At 38.6% G+C, this 17,120-nt stretch overlaps 1 protein-coding gene across 1 annotated transcript in view; it reads left to right on the top strand.

Annotated features, from left to right (window-relative positions):
* PDE4D (phosphodiesterase 4D) overlaps positions 1 to 17,120 on the top strand; it is a gene marked incomplete at its 5' end in the record, with an annotated part of 552,125 nt that overhangs the window by 94,143 nt on the left and 440,862 nt on the right. The window contains one exon of the mRNA XM_082497090.1: positions 1,810 to 2,045. Coding sequence (XP_082353216.1) covers positions 1,810 to 2,045 — 236 coding nt within the window. The remainder of the gene's footprint in view (positions 1 to 1,809; positions 2,046 to 17,120) is intronic.

Genomic DNA, 17,120 nt, shown 5'->3' on the forward strand with positions numbered 1-17,120 from the left:
CTATCTCTGTTTGTCTGTGGCTGCAATTCAAGGATTTTCATGATTTTCAGAGCTGCCCAAAAAAATCAATTAATGAAGTGAATCAAATAACCTCATGTGATGGTTTATTTTTATCTCTGATATCAAGCATTTTTCATTTCTTGCAGAGCTATAATTAATTTCATTATTATTTTTGAATTTATTCAGCTGTCTTGAATATCCACTATGCACACGCTGAAAATAGAAGCCTGAAGTTAAACTTCTCCCTAGATGACTGTAACACATTAATTCTTATAGTATTTTCACAGTGATTGATTTTGGTGTTGATTTGCTTCAGAGTACATGCATTATTACATACCATTTTATACAATCTTTGTTTTCTTAAACTGCATTACAGCTAGATTAAGAAAAATAGCTAAATTATGAATTTAGATTTTATGATTAAAAATTTAATTAGAAATAGTTTGCTCACAGCAACTGCTCGAGCTCTGAGTTTAAATGGAGCTTATTAATATTACTCATCATGAAAGGTGTTTCATTAATGGCTATCCCTATGTGCAAAGATTAAATACATTGCCGTGCAAGTTTTTCTTGCAAGTGTGCATCAGTCCTCATGAGACAGGTCGAACTGAAGGCCGTGTCTGTGCTGTAACTGGAGGTGTGATTGTAAATTGTGGGCATAGTCTAACTTGCTTTATTTTGTATATTATGTATACCATAATATACATGTGAACTCTAGTATGGCAGAGGCGAAGACTTGGTGTACCTCTCTAAAGTGTTGTATCGGGACTATGAAGCTATTGATACCTGACCTTCATGGAATAGTTATATAGCTATATATGCTGTATTCCTAATTCTTAGTTTAGGTGTAGAAAATCTTCAGACTTGCTCAGTGCTTGAATTTCTTCACAGGAAAGTAATCAAGGCAATAGGTGCAGACAGCAGTATCTGTGCTGGGGAATTTGTCAAGTAATGGCAAAAGACTGTATAAGACATGGAGAAAAAAAGCCAATTTCTTCTCATTACAACAGGCTTCTCAGAATATCAGTGCTCTCAGAAAAGTAAATCTTTGAGAATTTTCTCTCAGATTGGTGAGATGTTTGTTAAAAGTTCTGAAAACTTTCTGAAGAAATTTTCTCCACTTTAAATCAGTATCAGTTGGAGATTTCTTTCTTGGATTGCCTGCCATTCTTCCATGACCCAAAGAATATTACCAGCAGTTTAAATGATTAAATTAAAAATAATGTTTGCTAATGCTTAGACTTAAGATTTCATTCGGGCCTGACCTTCAGATGTTCTGATTAGTCACTGTTTCTAAGCACTACAGTGGTAGTTTTAAGTACTCATCACTTACTGTTAGCATGAAATTACTGTAAGCAAGGGAGAAAGATGGGAGTTGGGACAGCTGAGAGAGTTTAAGGTGAATTTTATCCTGTTTTCGGTTGAGAGGTGCATAGTTGCAAATATGTGACTACTACTTTTATTTTATTATTGGTATTTGGACTCTCACTTCTTGCAAAAGGTAGATAACTTGTAGGTAAGCAAGCATATTGTAAGAAAGAAATTTGTCTAATGCAGAGCACTTTTGTCCCCAATACAGCAGTGTGTTAATCTCATAAAATAAATTTCTGTTTGCTTTTGAAACCCTGAATTATCTACGCCCTAGAAACTTTTTGCTGTATCTTTTCATTCTTTTTTGCTTTCTGAATAATGATAGTAAAGTATAAATATTTACAAGAAACTAGCTTATGGAAAGGAATTAAAATAGTTATCAAATTAACATTGTAGGTATTTTCTTACATGATGAGTATTTTTTTTCCTTGATCATAGGTTTCAGAAGAAACTCTACATCCCTGCACTGAGGATGAACAATCTTTCCAGGGAATGGAGCCCTACCTTGTACGGAGATTGTCGTCCCGTAACATCCAGCTTCCACCCCTGGCTTTCAGGCAGTTAGAACAGGCAGACTGGGATAAAAAGAATGATATGGAGACTATCCCAAGGCCCACGACTCTTCCACTGAGGATTCCTCCTCTGATTGCCATTACATCTGCTGAGTCCAGCAGGTAAGATCTAGCAATTTCTTCTCCATTCAACATTTTTAGCATCTGGTGCAAGACAGCAGATGCCACTGCTAGGATAGAAGTTAATTTCTTTTCTAAGTCCCCTGAATAAGTGAAAATGAAGAACAAAATATTAATAAGTAAATTTGTGTCTGACACTTGTTAATACTGCTTGTAAACCTTTTGGTCATGTCCAAATATAAACACTAAACATTTTCTCTGAACATTACTAATACTTTATATTCAGAAAGAAGACTTCTGGAGGCTTGAACAAACATTTTTTTCATATTGTAAGAAATTTTTTTACATGATACAGTTTCAAAACAAGTAATCATCAGAGGATTGTGCCTGCTCCTGTATATCTACATTATTTGTAATGTAAATAGTTGAACATACTCGGTTGTAATGATTTGTATTATAGTTTCTTTGTATTAAGTCTGTGACTTTTATATCGTGCATGTTTTCTAGATTAACCTTTCCTGTTCTTAAATGTTTCTGATACCATCCTATTTGCTGTTTTTCTTTTCCAAAATGCGAATTGTTGAGTATGAAGTTGTTGCTTACAATGGTGAAGGCAGTGCAGCCATTCGGTAACCTGAGAATATCTAATCAGCAGGAAAGATGAACACACTGAGAGCTGAAATGCAGGACTTAAGAACTTTTAGACATATCTTCAGAGAGAATACTTTATTCTGAATAATGTAGCTGTGAAAAGAATGTAGAACTTGTTGTACATAAGAAAAAGCATGAGTATTCATTAGGGTGCTATAGCAAAAAAAGTTCTAATACTAACTTTAATTTTAATATCACCTCCCAAATCTTATTTCCATGTGGATATCTTTATTTTTGGAATAGGTGAGACCAGTTCTTGAAACATACTCATAGAAACACTGACTACATCCATGAAAGCGTTTAAACATTTAGATTATTTAAAAATGTATATTATATTTGGAGAGATAAATATAATGTTGTTTAGTAAAGTTTTTAAGACAGATGGATGTCTTGATTTTTTTTTTTTTCTATCCATGGAGACCAGGGGTAAGATTGGTCTGAGATACGGAAGGAAAATAAGTATAGGTGGAATGATTACAGTTCACATTCCTGGCCTTTCTAAGTTTCAGAGTATTTGGCTTTGAAACTTCAATAGTATTTGTGATGTCCTGTGTAAACTGTATAATGCACAGGAGATACTGTGTTTCATTAGCTTTTTTCACTAACTGAAAAAAAAAGTATATCCTCCTGATGTGGTAGAAGGTCAGAAAGCTCCATGAAAAACGTTACTTCTGTCCAGTGAAAAAGTCTAAGTGATTATATATTTATGGAGACTGCATTACTTTTTAGGCTGGATTGAAATATGCAAGCGCAAGACAGTTTGAAGGGTATTCAAACAAATACCAAACCTAAACCATCCTGGTTATTATGGATAGCTATCTGCTGTACTCAGAGCATGATCGGTTCTGTGAGAGGCTTCTCTGTGACTAAGAATCTCTCATGGACTTTAAGAGATAACTTTTTATCCTGCCTATGTCATTCATTCCTGTGTTTGGTGGAATGTATTTTGAAACTGGACAAAACAAGATTTATCTACAAGTAAGTTTACTTCTGAGAGTGACAGGGAAACAACAGATCTACGTATTGTTGAATGGAGCTACTGGGCTGTTTAAACAAACAAACAAACGAAAACTGAACACAACAGGAGAAGCCGTTATAATTTTGATGTTTCTTTGTAATATAAAATCTATAGCTTTTATGATTCTTTCTTAGCTAAAGAGCAATTATGATGCTACAGGAAGAATATTGTTCAGGAAATTAAATTCTCTAGATGTTTAGTGCCATTTTTCAGTTGTTAGCTCTCTCAAGCAGCTATGCATTTCCCGTTTATGTGCTTATAATGCCAGCCAAACAGCTGGAGAAAACTGTCCTTTTATCCAGCTTCTCGTCTGTCACAAACTTAGGAGACCTATTATGTCTGTGGAAATGCAGTTTACTTCCATTGCCTTCGAATGTATGGAAATGTGCAATTGAGAAAAGGAAACCAAAGTGTGGGTGGGAGACGAGGATTCTCTGTCTTCGGTGGGTAGGTGAAGGTAGAAGAGCTTTTCAGTCATAGAAACTCATTCACCACTGAAAACATCTTAAATCACAAATGTGTGTTTCTGGAGGGGTATGATAAAAGATCCCAAAGATAGCATTATAAAGCATTTTATGCTGTGATTTAAATACTTGGAATGTGCAAAACTAGAAACAGTGGCAGTGGATGTAGTTTTTAAAATGAAGTATGCATTCTATTTCTAAACACGCACATATGCACATGCATACACATACTCCCTTTTTCACTCCCCTTTTCTCTCTTTTTTTATCATTATGAAGTTTCGGGATTGTTTCTGATTTTCTGTTAGCTTCGCAGAGGAATAAGCTACACTAATTCAAACTAAGCTTGTCTTTTTTAAAAAGCCCAGCAGAGTAGATGAAAAACTAGAAAGTAAATTTTCAGTAATGTTTTTCTAAATCTTTCACACTTTGTAAACTCTCCCTCTTCTGATTCTAAGGAGACATCACAGTGTCTTGTCATCCTTTTCACCCTTTCAGTTTCTTTCCATGCATTCAGAAAGCCTGATTCTGATTTTTTTCACCCATGTTAAACTGAAACAATAATAAAGATCATCGTTAAGATGAAGGATTTATGTCTTATATTGAAGTTTCACATGCAAAATTGCTAACATGAGCTATAAAAACAAGTGCTTGCAAATTGATAGACCAAGTCTGCAGCTGGTAGCAACAGTTACATTTATGAAATTTAATGATTGCCAGACCTTCTATAGGGAGGATTAGAAACAGGCAGGCAATTACTTTTGATATTTCAGTTCATCCTTTTTTTTTTTTTTTTAAATAAGCAATATATTTAGTCTTTATATATAGAAGATTAAATGTGATATTTTACTGTAAGCCAGGATAGCTAGGATGTTTGGAGTGTGCATGTGACTATATGCTTTAAATTTTGCCAGTTTTCCTCAAATAACTATAACTAAGTTTACCAACAGTTTTGATATAGGTAACAGCCATGATGCCATTTAAGATGGGATGCACATATAGGAAGGGATCAACAGCAGAGTATTTTTGCTTTTGCCAAAGCAGCTGATATTAAAAGGGTGGGGGATTGTTATATATGGGAACTTACCTGTTTGAGGAGCTATAAGGTATTTGATCTTACCTCTTTTATAATAACTATTTCAAAGAATGTTTACTTTCCTCTATATTTTATTTGCCCCTTACCCACATTCTCACCCTGATTCAATACTCAAACAAATATTTATATTATAAGAGTAAGTGTGGTATTGTAAATCTGATTTCTTCCTTCAAACATTTGGATGTGATTTAGGACGGTTGGTCAAATCTACATGTACTAATGGTATTGATTTGTCCAAAGCTTCATGAAATATGATCAAAGTCTCTTCAGTCATATTTGTTATGGAAACTACCACTTTGCATTGTTTAATTCAGAAGAGATAAAACAGGAGAAGATAGGATAGGATATAGCTATTCTTGAGCTGGCTGGATCAGTATTTGTTGGACACTGTGCCGTGCAATTGTACGTATACATACCCCACTCTCAGTGGTACAGATCCAAGATGTCAGAGGCTGATGTAGTCTTTTATTTTCCCTTTAAAAGGGGAACCTCAGTTGTTGCTGTGATTCTCCTGTCCTCTTAATACATGTGACTGACATAATATGATGGGAAATGTCACGTCCATTGGATGTAAATTCTAGAAATGTAAGAGTATATCATGTACGTGAAGACTTAAAAGGGTTATTTGAAAAATTATTTTGGAGTCGGGATGTGGTTAGAAAGGCTTTCAGTACAAAAATGTATAAAATAATGTTTTGTGTTTCATTTAGTTATCTGTAATTCAGTATACATAGTGTGTCTTCTTGCTATTTAGCCTATTCTTTGCTCAAACACCATTTGGGAGAGATTATTATAATTGTACAACATAAGATCTATTTTAAATTGCTTTCATATTGCTTATGCACAACCAAAAGTGTGTATATTAGTGTGTTTATGAAACTCAGGGGAGCTGCAAGAATGACTTACGTAATAGTTAATTTCAGAAGCATCTTTTTTGCAATGTTCCTTCTGTCCTAATTTATCAATTTTTCCTTAAGTTAAGTTCCATAGATTAGGTAGGCACTGTACTGCTTAAAAATTTCTGTGTTTTATTATCCACCAAAGGAGCAATCAAAACTCTCTATATTGGAGATCAGATAAAAACGATTTAAAATTGTCCTCAGTTTTTCTTTCTGCCTTTTAAAGATGCACCTGAGCTTTCTAATATCTGTTTTTGAAAGGAAATATTAGAAAATTGTTAGCATCATCAGTGTAAGTGTGATATTATAGCATTACAGATTGAGAGTCCTAATTTCAAACCAAATATATCTGTCTACCACTTGCTTTCTCATTGTGTTCCCCTTGTCAGAGCAATACCTCAAAGACTGGATCTTGTCTTAGGCAGGCAGGGCAAGAAAAGTTTTTGCAAATGTTACGACTGAAATGTGTGAATCCTGAGCCATAATTTGCAGCTATTCACTTACTGTACCCACAAAGTATTTTTAAAACAACACCTAGAATTCTCAATTTTGGTTATTGTTTTAACGAACTGAGTGTTAGAGAGAGATGATGAAAGGAAGGAGATTGGACCTTAGCAGGGTAACATGTAATAAAAATAAAAGCTGGGGAAAAGCTGCTCTTCAGGTTTATTTATTTGCGACTGAGTACAGTAGTGTATGTAGTGAAAATAAGTGAGACCTATGGTTTACATAGTGCTGAAAGAGGAAAAAAAAAGGCAATTTGCTATTTCATTTCTTTTTTAACTCAGAATTATGATCTTGGGCCTGCCAAGCTGTAATTCTTCTGAAGAAGCTTCTCATGGGTCTAGGCTGTTTTGAACACCAGCTGTGTTCCCTGACTCACCTGCCAGTTAAGAATAATGAAGAACAGCACAATAATTCTTAGCAAGTTTATTGCATATTTCTTTATTTTAAAAACATTATAAACAATAGCAAACCCTCATGTTACGTCTGGGACATCAGTTAGTGAGCAAATAGTGTTATTTTCATTTTATGCATAGGAAAACTTGCATGCAAAGGGGTAGTGCAACTGGCCAAGATTACAGAACAAACCAGTAGTAAAACTATGAAGATAATTCAAGAGGTTTTGGCTCCTGGTTTTGTGTCTAACCTACATCCCATTGGAAAGCTGAGGGTGGAGCATGGAGGAAAAAAAAAGGTGCCTCAAGTTTGTCTCAACCTTTAAAAATAAACTTAGTACATCAAGGAGAATTTTACTGACCAGATCTGAGAAGGTTTTTAATTCTTATTAGTAGGAGTTAAACGTGTAACTGTTGTTATGCATCTGGACTCACACTGGACCTATGTTTCTATCGTACTGAGTCAGTCTCATAGAACTCTATGTGACTGCAGTATCTATTACAAAGAAAAGCATATTTGATTAGTGTGGAAGCCAAAACTGAGTCAGCATTTAAGCTCAGATCTATCAAGAGGGAAAAATCAGTGGCAATTTTTAAGGTTAAGTGGATGTTAGAAGCCTTAATGTTTTGTGGCATCCAGGCCTTGACTTTTAAGAGAGTATTCTGTTCTGGTGACCAGTGTCAACAATTTCTATGTTGCTATATGTATTCTGGAATCGTTTGGATGAACAACTTAAAAATAGTGCTATTGGTCAAGACTTGCGTTGACTAGGTGCTGAAAAGAGGTCAGAAAGCTGTGAAGGTGGTAGGTCCCATACCAGAATACTTGTATAATTGTATTTCTTAATACCTGTGGAGGACTTCAAATCTCATTCTTATCTCCAGCCTCTCATCTCCCAAAGAAAAATATTATTTTAAATTATGATTAGCATTAAATGGATGATTGAGATCTGATGCACAGGTAGACTATGGAGGACAGTAGGCACTGTGTCCAGTCCAGCATTAGCCATTCTGACATCCTTTTTAAAAATCAGAATTGTGATCAAATGCTTCTGTTTTATTCAGCAGTGGTAAAATTTCTAATTTTTCAATAATAAAACCAAGCTTTTTGCCCTTTGAAATCATTATTTATATAGCATAGACTGGAAACATACATTACTGTAAACTGTGGATGAATAGTGTATGTGTGCATGTATTTTCTAGTTTAAGAAAAAAATGTACAACTACTACTTAAAATAGGCAATTTGAAGTAGTTACTCTTAATCAATAGATACATCTGAAAAAAATCTAAAACATGGTATCATAGAATACCAGGTTGGAAGGGGCCTCAAGGATCATCTGGTCCAGCCTGTCTTGGCAACAGCCCTGTCTAGACAAGATGGCCCAGCACCCTGTCCAATCTTAAAAATGTCCGATGTTGAGGAATCCACCACTTTCCTAGGGAGATTATTCCAATGGCTGATTGTTCTCATTGTGAAAAACTTTCCTCTTGTGTCCAGTCAGAATTTCCCCAGGAGTAACTTGTACCCATTATCCCTTGTCTTTTCCATGTGACTCCTTGCAAAGAGGGAGCCTCCATCTTCTTTGCAGCCACCCTTTAAATACTGGAACCTGGTGATAAGGTCTCTCCTAAGCCTTCTTTTCTCAAGGCTGAACAAAGCCAATTCTCTCAGCCTTTCCTCATATGGCAGGCTTCACAGTCCTTTGATCATCTTTGTGGCCCTTCTCTGGATCCTCTCCAACCTGTCCACAGGTTTTTTTTTATAGTGGGGACCAAAACTTAACACAGTAGTCCAAGTGTGGCCTGACAAGTGCTGAGTAGAGTGGCACAATGACTTCTTTATCTCTGCTGGTGATGCCCTTGTCTATGCAACTCAGCACCCTGTTGGCTTTCTTTGCCACAGGAGCACACTGTTCACTCATATTGAACTTGTCTACCAGGACCCTCAGGTCACTTTCCACAGAGCTGCTCCCCAGCCAGGTAGATCCCAGCCTGTGCTGCTGCACTCCTGGATTGTGTTTTACCAAGTGCAAGACTTTACACCTGTCCGTGTTGAACTTCATCAGGGTATGCTCGATGCCAACATCCAGATCACTTATGAAGATATTAAACAGCATTGGGCCCAATATCAATACCTGGGGGATCCCACTTGTGACAGGTTGACAGTTTGAAAAGGAACTATTTACCACCACCCCCTGGGTGAGGCCTGTCAGCCAGTTCCCCATCCACTGCACAGACCACTTGCCTAGACCGTGATACCATCAGTTTCTCTAGGAGGAGGCTGTGGGGAACCGTATAGAAAGTCTTGGAGAAATCCAGGTGGACAATGTCCACTGCTCACCCCACAGCAACTAAGCAAGTTACTTTACCTTAGAAAGTGATGAGATTTGTGAAGCTTGATTTGTCCTTCGTGAATCTGTGCTGGCTTTTCCCAGTCATGTGATTCACCTGACTTGTGATAGCCCCCAGGAGGATTTGTTCCATAACTTTCCGAGGGAATGAATTAAGACTGATGGGCCTGTAACTTTCTAGATCCTCTTTTAAGCGCGTTATGTAAATGGGAGTTACATTAGCCTCCTTCCAGTCTTCTGGGATATCCCTGATCTCCATGACTTCTCAAAGATTATGGAGAGTGGTGTTGCAACAACTTCAGCCAACTCTCTTAACACCCTCGGGTGGATAGTGTCAGGGGTCATTGATTTGTAGGGGTCAAGCTCCTGTAATAGTCTGCAAACCAGCTCTTCCTTCACTGATGGTGTCTGTGTTTGCATCAACCTAGATTGCTGTTCCTAAGGCCTGGGGCCCAACAGTGCTGGTAAAGACAGAGGTGAATAAAGTGTTGAGAACTTCTGTCTTTTCAGTGTTGTTGGTGACTACTTAATCTCTCCTGTTCCACAGCAAGCCAATATTTTCCTTCTGTTTCTGCTTGTTGTTTGTGTACCTGAAGAATCCTTTGTTGCAGTTTTTGACATCTCTGTCCGATTTCAATTAGAGCTGAGCTTTTGCTTTTCTAACTGCATCTCTGCATGCGGTGGCAATGCCCTTGTAGTTCTCATCAGGTATTCATCCACTTTTCCATCTCTGGTACACTTCTCTTTTGGTTTTGGCCAGACTCAGAAGCTCACAGTTAAGCCAAGGGGGTCTCTTGCTCTGCCCACTTCCCTTACCTTTAAAGGGGATAAACTAGTTTTGTGCTTCCAGGGGAGCGTTCTTGAAAAACTCACAGCACTTGCTAGCTCCTTTATCCTCCATGGAAGCTTCCCACAGAATCCCTCCCAACTGAACTCTGAGCAAGATGAAGTTTGCTCTTCTAAAATCTAAAATCTTTGTCTCAATGCTAACCTTCAGAGTGCACAACAGGATCCCAAACTCCAAAACATTGTGATCACTGCATCCAAGGCTATCACTAACTGAGATATTAGAAAGCAGGTTTTCTTGTTTTGTGAGTAGCAAGTCCAGTAGTGCCTCATTCCTGGTTGGCACATCTAACAGTTGTATGAGCAAGCCGTCCTGTACATGTTCTGGGAACTTGATGGATGACATGTGAGCTGCTGTATTGTTCTTCCAACAAACGTCTAGGTAGTTGAAGTCACCCGTAAGAACCAGGTTCTGTTGACGCGAAGCTTACTCAGGTGACCCAAATATTGCTTCGTTGGCCTTATTGTCTTGGTTTGGAGGTTTGTACTGTAAGATGCCCCTTAGAGATGACCCCTCTGACCTTGACTCAGTGGCATTCAATAGGGCTTCCACAATCACTTCTATACATTCAAGGTTCTCCTTAACTTAGAGCATGACAACTCCTCTTCTTCCCTGCCTGTCTTTGCAAAACAGCTTATAGCCATCCATCGCAATCCTCCAGCTGTGTGGGTTGTCCCACCATGTTTCACTAATTCCTATCATAACTTTCTGACTGGGTGCTGAGCTCCAGTTTGTCCTGTTTGTTCCCCAAGCTGTGTGCATTGGTATACATATACTTGAGGTGGTTGGTCTTCTGGTTCACATCTTGGGAGGCAGCTAAGGAACATTTGTCGCTGCTCTGGTTGGCCTGGCTTTTTCCCCAGCTGGCTGCAGTGGTGTGAGCAGTGCCACTTTGAACCCTGCCCCCTGAGTCCTTCAGTTTAAAGCCCACATCACCAAGTTGGCCAGCCTGCTGCCAAAGATTCCTATGCCTCTTCTAGACAGGCATATCCCATCCCTCCTTAGCAGGCACTAGTCATCAAAGAATGTTCGGTTGCCTTAAAAGCCAAAACCCTCACAACGGTAACAGCCATGAAGCCAAAAGTTGAGTTGCATTGTATATCTATTTCTGGCTGCACCTTCTCATCTAACTAGTAACATGGAAGAAAAGATAACTTGGGCACCAATACTTTTTGCTTGCAGCCCCAGGACTTTATAGACTTCCTTGACTCTGCCTGGGTTCCAGTTTGCAGTGTCATTTGTGCCCACATGAAAGAGTAACAGTGGATAGTAGTCTGTGCTCTTGACAAGTAGTGGCACCCTCTCGGCAACATCTTGGACCTTGGCTCCTGGAAGGCAGCATACCACTTGTGACTCCCTGTCAGGCCAGCAGATGGGCCCCTTAACAGAGTCACCCACTATGAGCACTCATTGTTTCTTTTTACGATATCCACTGTGTGCTGCTGGTACAGTTGCCCCTTGCAGATCTTACTCATGGTTGTCTGTAGCTGTGATAGCTTCATACCTGGTTTTGGTTGTAATGCTGGAGGGTGGAGACTGAGGCAGAGTCCTGCTTTGGTGGGTCACCGGGGTACAAGGTGTCTCAGTCTCTGTGGTGTCCACCACAGGAGCATGGTTCTGAAACCACTCACCTATCCCTGTCTTGGCCCCTCTAATACCGCATTAAGCCTTTTAACTGTTTGTTGTAACACAGCTACCTGATGCAACCGATCATCAGCCTGTGCATGTGTTTTGCAGGTACTATCCTTTTCTGCAGGAGAAAGGTCTGAGTACTTACTGCAATCTACAGTCCACACTGAAGTCTCCTTCTTTACCAATTCCACCTGGGTGGAAGTGTCAGACATCTCAGGGGCTTTCTCTATAGAAACTCTGTTTTTAACTCTGAGGCGAGTCCCCATCGTTATGGCAGAGACCTCTTGAGCTGGTAGGGTGACTACATCCTCCCTGCATGTCCTTCCATGCCAATTGCCATGTGAACTGCTGTGCCCAGCCCTGGCCGATGTGCCACACTCTGTTGGCAGTGCTCCTGGTCACTTGCGCTGCCCAGGCTGCTTTTTGTAGGTGTGGGGGTGGTCATGGTTGCTCTGGCAATGTCCAGGCCTCGTCAGCATCTCCTGCCAGACCTGCCAGCTCCTGCTGGGTCTCTCCGCTGCCCTGGCATCTCCTGCCTCAGGAACCGCCCCTGTGCACCGAGATCTCCCACTCTGCTATGTGTTGTGCCAGCTCCAGAGCAGCTCCCCTCAGCAACTGACTGGTATAGCCCTCTTTGACTGCAGCGTTATATAATTAGGAGATAAAGTTTGAGATGAACTTTTTAAAAGTCAGGTAACAGCATATAATAGTCTGAGCTGAGGTTATTTTTTGCCTTTGCTGAACCTTCTATGATTCCTGTCATGCCATTCCTCCAGCTTGCCAAGGCCGTGTGAATGGCAGCTTTCCAGCGTATCAGTTGCTCCCACCGTTTTGGTGTCATCTGCAAACTCGATGACGGTGCGTTACATCTAGCTGTCCAGATAGGTGTTGAAGGTATTAATCAGTCTTAGCTCCTGTATTAACTCTTGGGTAACTCTGTTCTTAGATTTGGAACCACCTGCGCACTACCTTTTGAGCCTGATGGTCCAACCAGTTTATTGTCTGCTTTGTAGTCCACTTATCTACTCCATATCTTTCCTGCATAGCTACAAGGTTTCAGTGAAAGTCTGTCTAAAACCTTGCTGCTGCTGCTCTTGTCTTTCACAGAGCCATGAATTTCTTCACGAAAGGGAATCAGGTTCATCACACATGATTTGCCCTTGCTAAACTTACGCTGAGTGTTCCAAATCTCTTCTTGTCCTTCATATGCATAGAAACTACTTCCAAGAGAACTTGCCCAATAACCCTCCCAGGATCTAAGATGAGGCTGGACCAGGTCCTCTTCCTCTCCCTTTTAAAGGTGTTCTTACCATCAGACCCTTTCAGGCCACTGGGGACCTCTGCAAATCACCACAATTTTTCAAACATGGTACATAGAACATAGTCTCACAATGACATTTACTAGCTTTGTCAGCACCATTGGATGCGTCTGACATGATCCCAGGAACTTGAATGTAGATTAATTTACTTAAGCAGAACCTAACTTGATCTTTCCCTTCAGTGGGTAGTACCTTCTACTCCCCCAAACTTTCCTTCTGGACAAGGCCTGAAAGCAGACCTTGCCAGTAAAATAAGGCATAGAAGGGTTTGAGTACTTCATCCTTTTCCATGTGATTCATCACCTGATTGCCTGCTCCATTCAGCAGCAGGCCCACATTTTTCTTTTTCTTCTTTTTGCCTTTGATGTACCTTTTCCTTGCCTTTCATCTCCATTTCCAGGTTCATCTCCAGCTGAACTTTGACTTTACTGATGCCATTCCTGAAAAGCCAGGTGATACTTCCGTGTTCTTCCTTGGAAATGTGCTGCTTCTCCTACCTCCTGTATTTCTGCTTTTTGCATTTCATTCCTATCAGAAGTTCCCTGTTCAGCCAATTTGGTGTCCTACTGTTCTTTCTAAGCCCTTAATCACAATTTATCCAGAGTACCACAGGAAAGTGAGTCACTGGGTGATTATGTAGGATTTTTATGATAAAATATTATTTTAATTTTCAATTATTATTACATTCCTGTATGTATTCCAAAAAAAGGAGGGATTTCTTAATGTGACTACACTCTGTTCTCTGGTTTTGTATTCACATAATTTGGTGCTGTTGTGTTAAACAGAGTAGGAGAGACTGTTTTCTTGTTTCATAGCTGATTTGATTGTATATAAAGAGACCGGTCATTTGCTAAGGGATCTCTTTAAATGATTTCTCCTGATGATTCTTCCTAGTCTGTTGCTCGTTTTTCTGCTTAGATGTTTATTGGTGCCAAGGTCTACCATTGCAATGGCTCACCTTGCAAGGGAAAGCTCAAAAAGTAAAAAATTGCTTCTAATTTTAATTGGTTAAAGTTGCAGTGAGGTAGGTGAAGGCTAGGAATTCATTAAGACCAGATTTACTTTCTATACCATAAGTTGAGGAGATATTAGGTTAACAGTTTTTAAAAGGTTTATACTTCTCAGATATTGTCTTTTTTTGAGCAGTTAAACAGTAAAATAGTTATTTTGTTAAAATATTTCTTTGGGCAATCAGCCAAACTGAAGCCCACACACTATTGAAATATGTGTGAAATTGAAAATAGTGATTCACCATTGAAAATGCAGTGTGAAAAGAAATGCATAACAAAATAATCTCTTAATATATACTTTTTCACTATGTCATATTAATGTCAATTTAGAGATGACAAAAGAAATCAGAAAGCTTATCCAATTAGAGGAATACATAGTGTCTTCCTTACGAGGATTTTTTTCATGTTGGAAACTGTCACTTTAGATTAGCTTCACTATTGAAGATGTCTTGGGCTCTTTCTGATTTGCATTTCAATCATCCCTACAGCAGCATCTTATAAATACAAACAAGAAACCTACTGGACTGTCACAGGCACATAAAGCTGAGGGAAAGATAGGGATCATTTCAAGAGGGTGATCCTGCCAGCAGCTGTGGGTGAATCCAGCCTTTAGGACAATTCCATCCAAGCTGTCTTGGCCTGGAAGGACATGGTGAATGATTGGAGAGAATATAGTAGCTCAAAGGCACCTCGTGTGGCTGTGTGCAGAATGGTGCCTGGCATCTGAGCAGTCAATGCATACCTAGGAGAGAGAATTGAAGTAGAAGCATATTAATTTTGAGCACTTACATGATCCGATCTTTCCGCAGGTCTGTCCACACAGACTGTTGTACCATCTCTATTAAGCATGATTACAGGCTATGTTTTTTTCCAATGTATTCCCTTCTCTAAATCAGCAGAAGTGAGAAGGTGGTGCACAGGTAAAGGATCTGGACTACGGAGCGAATCAAGCTGTTGCCAGCATTCCTTACCTCTCTTGCTTCAGTACAATCCCGTGTGGAGACAAGAAACTAATCACATAACCTAAGAATCAGTACACACAATTCATAATTAAATTGGATGCAACTTTGTAGCCTTATTCCATTTATAACTTAAAACATACATGGCTAAGGAAATCTGAGAAGAAAGTTGCTGGATTTTAGGAGATTAGTTCGGAAGGTCTGCTTGGTAAATTTATCAGCTATGCCTGTCCTGTCCTTTCTTTTGTCAAGTACCTGCTTAGGGCCAGTATGGGTTACAGGATGTTGGCTAGAAAGACTTGTGGTCTGGCTAAATATGGCCTTTCTCACATAAAATGTATTGTAATAGTTTCTCTTTTCTAGACCATTGTCTAGAAATAATTCATGTTCATAATATGCATTCCTTCAACTTGATCCTGCAGAATTTTCATCTGTGTCCAGATCATTAGTAACCATAACTTTACTAATAAAGTTATATTTGTACAAAAGCATGGGCATAGTAAGACCTTCATTTGTTTTATGTTTGGGCGAGTGCAGTTTAGTATTACAAATCTACTTTATGTCTTTTGAACATATTTTCTGTAAACATTTCACGTAACTAGCAAATGATGCAGTTAATACAGATTCCAAGTCTCACTTTGGAATTCGAACATTTAACACCTTTTAGGGTTGCTGTTTAAATAGTGTACAATATCACATCCATATGCATAGACTTTATCACCACTATCTAATAGCGATCTAGATAGTGGTGATAAGGCATTTCACTTGCAGGATTACACGGTGTTGGAATATAATGAACATTTTATAATGCAACACGTTTATCAAAATGCTATTTCACTAAATAACATAATTTTTTTGTTGAAACTTTATTTAGAGCAAAAAATTATTTTGTATTCTTACAGATGCAACTTATTTTTTCTCTTCACTCTGGAACAATTGTTTTGATTTGAAAAATATAGTCTCTTATTAACTAGAAAGCTTAAATGCAGAAGGTAAGATTTGAATGTTTTGAGGTGATGCTTTGATTCCATTAAAAAATTTAAGAGGAAAATTCATAGAGTGGACAGTGATTAATATTCCACATTGGAACACAGGAAAAAGGATGAAGTTGATTTCTTCACAGCTGTAATCAAAATTATACTTTGAAATGATCAATCATAGAAAACGATTTCTACATGCACATTTTACATTAGGTGTACTGTCTGAGAAGAGCCTGTTAAGTACATTCACTCATTTACTGACTTTCTTTTTCTGTTTCTAGTCTAAGCCTCCAAACTTTCTTCTGATTCTTTTAAAGATCCTAGTTACAGTTTCCCCTTTCACTTCAGATGAAGGCTCGACATCAGTTGTCTGAAAAGTAAACAGCTCAGATCCTTTTGGGACTTAAATATACCATAATTTTTTCTTTCCTTAAAATGGTCTTCTTTAAAAGAGATAATGTCAATAAAATGGAGATGGAAAGAAAGAACTTCAAAATTATCTCACTAAATATATGGGCAGATCATTTTTAGTTCTTGTTACAGCAAAGAAAATAGAAAAGCCAAGGCATGAAAGACTGTCACTCTGGTTTTCCCTCTTTTCCAGCAGTGAACCAATTTTATGAGATGTTTTTCATAGGTCTGATGCTTGAACTTCTGAGTACAGACTGAAAACGTGGGTTTTATCAGAGGATCTACTCCATGTGATAGAGTAAGATCTGGTTGACTGCTATTACTTTCAACACAATAAGTTTCTGTGCAATCTCAAGTAATGGCAATGTAATGGTCTCATTCTGTTCTCTCTTGCCACATCCCTTCTCAACTATAATTTTCTTTAATTCAAAAGTAACTGCAGTCTTTTTTGTGGTATAGGTGACAGGGTGATTAAATGCAACAGTTTGACGATGAGAAATGTGTGAACAGGTGGCTGCAGAATCTTACAGATGCTACAATAAAAGGTTTCATTATGACAGTCTGTAGCCTTATCAGGTCTAAC

The sequence above is a fragment of the Vanellus vanellus genome, assembly GCF_965231255.1.
Source record: "Vanellus vanellus genome assembly, chromosome: Z".
Classification (NCBI taxonomy): Eukaryota; Metazoa; Chordata; class Aves; order Charadriiformes; family Charadriidae; genus Vanellus; species Vanellus vanellus.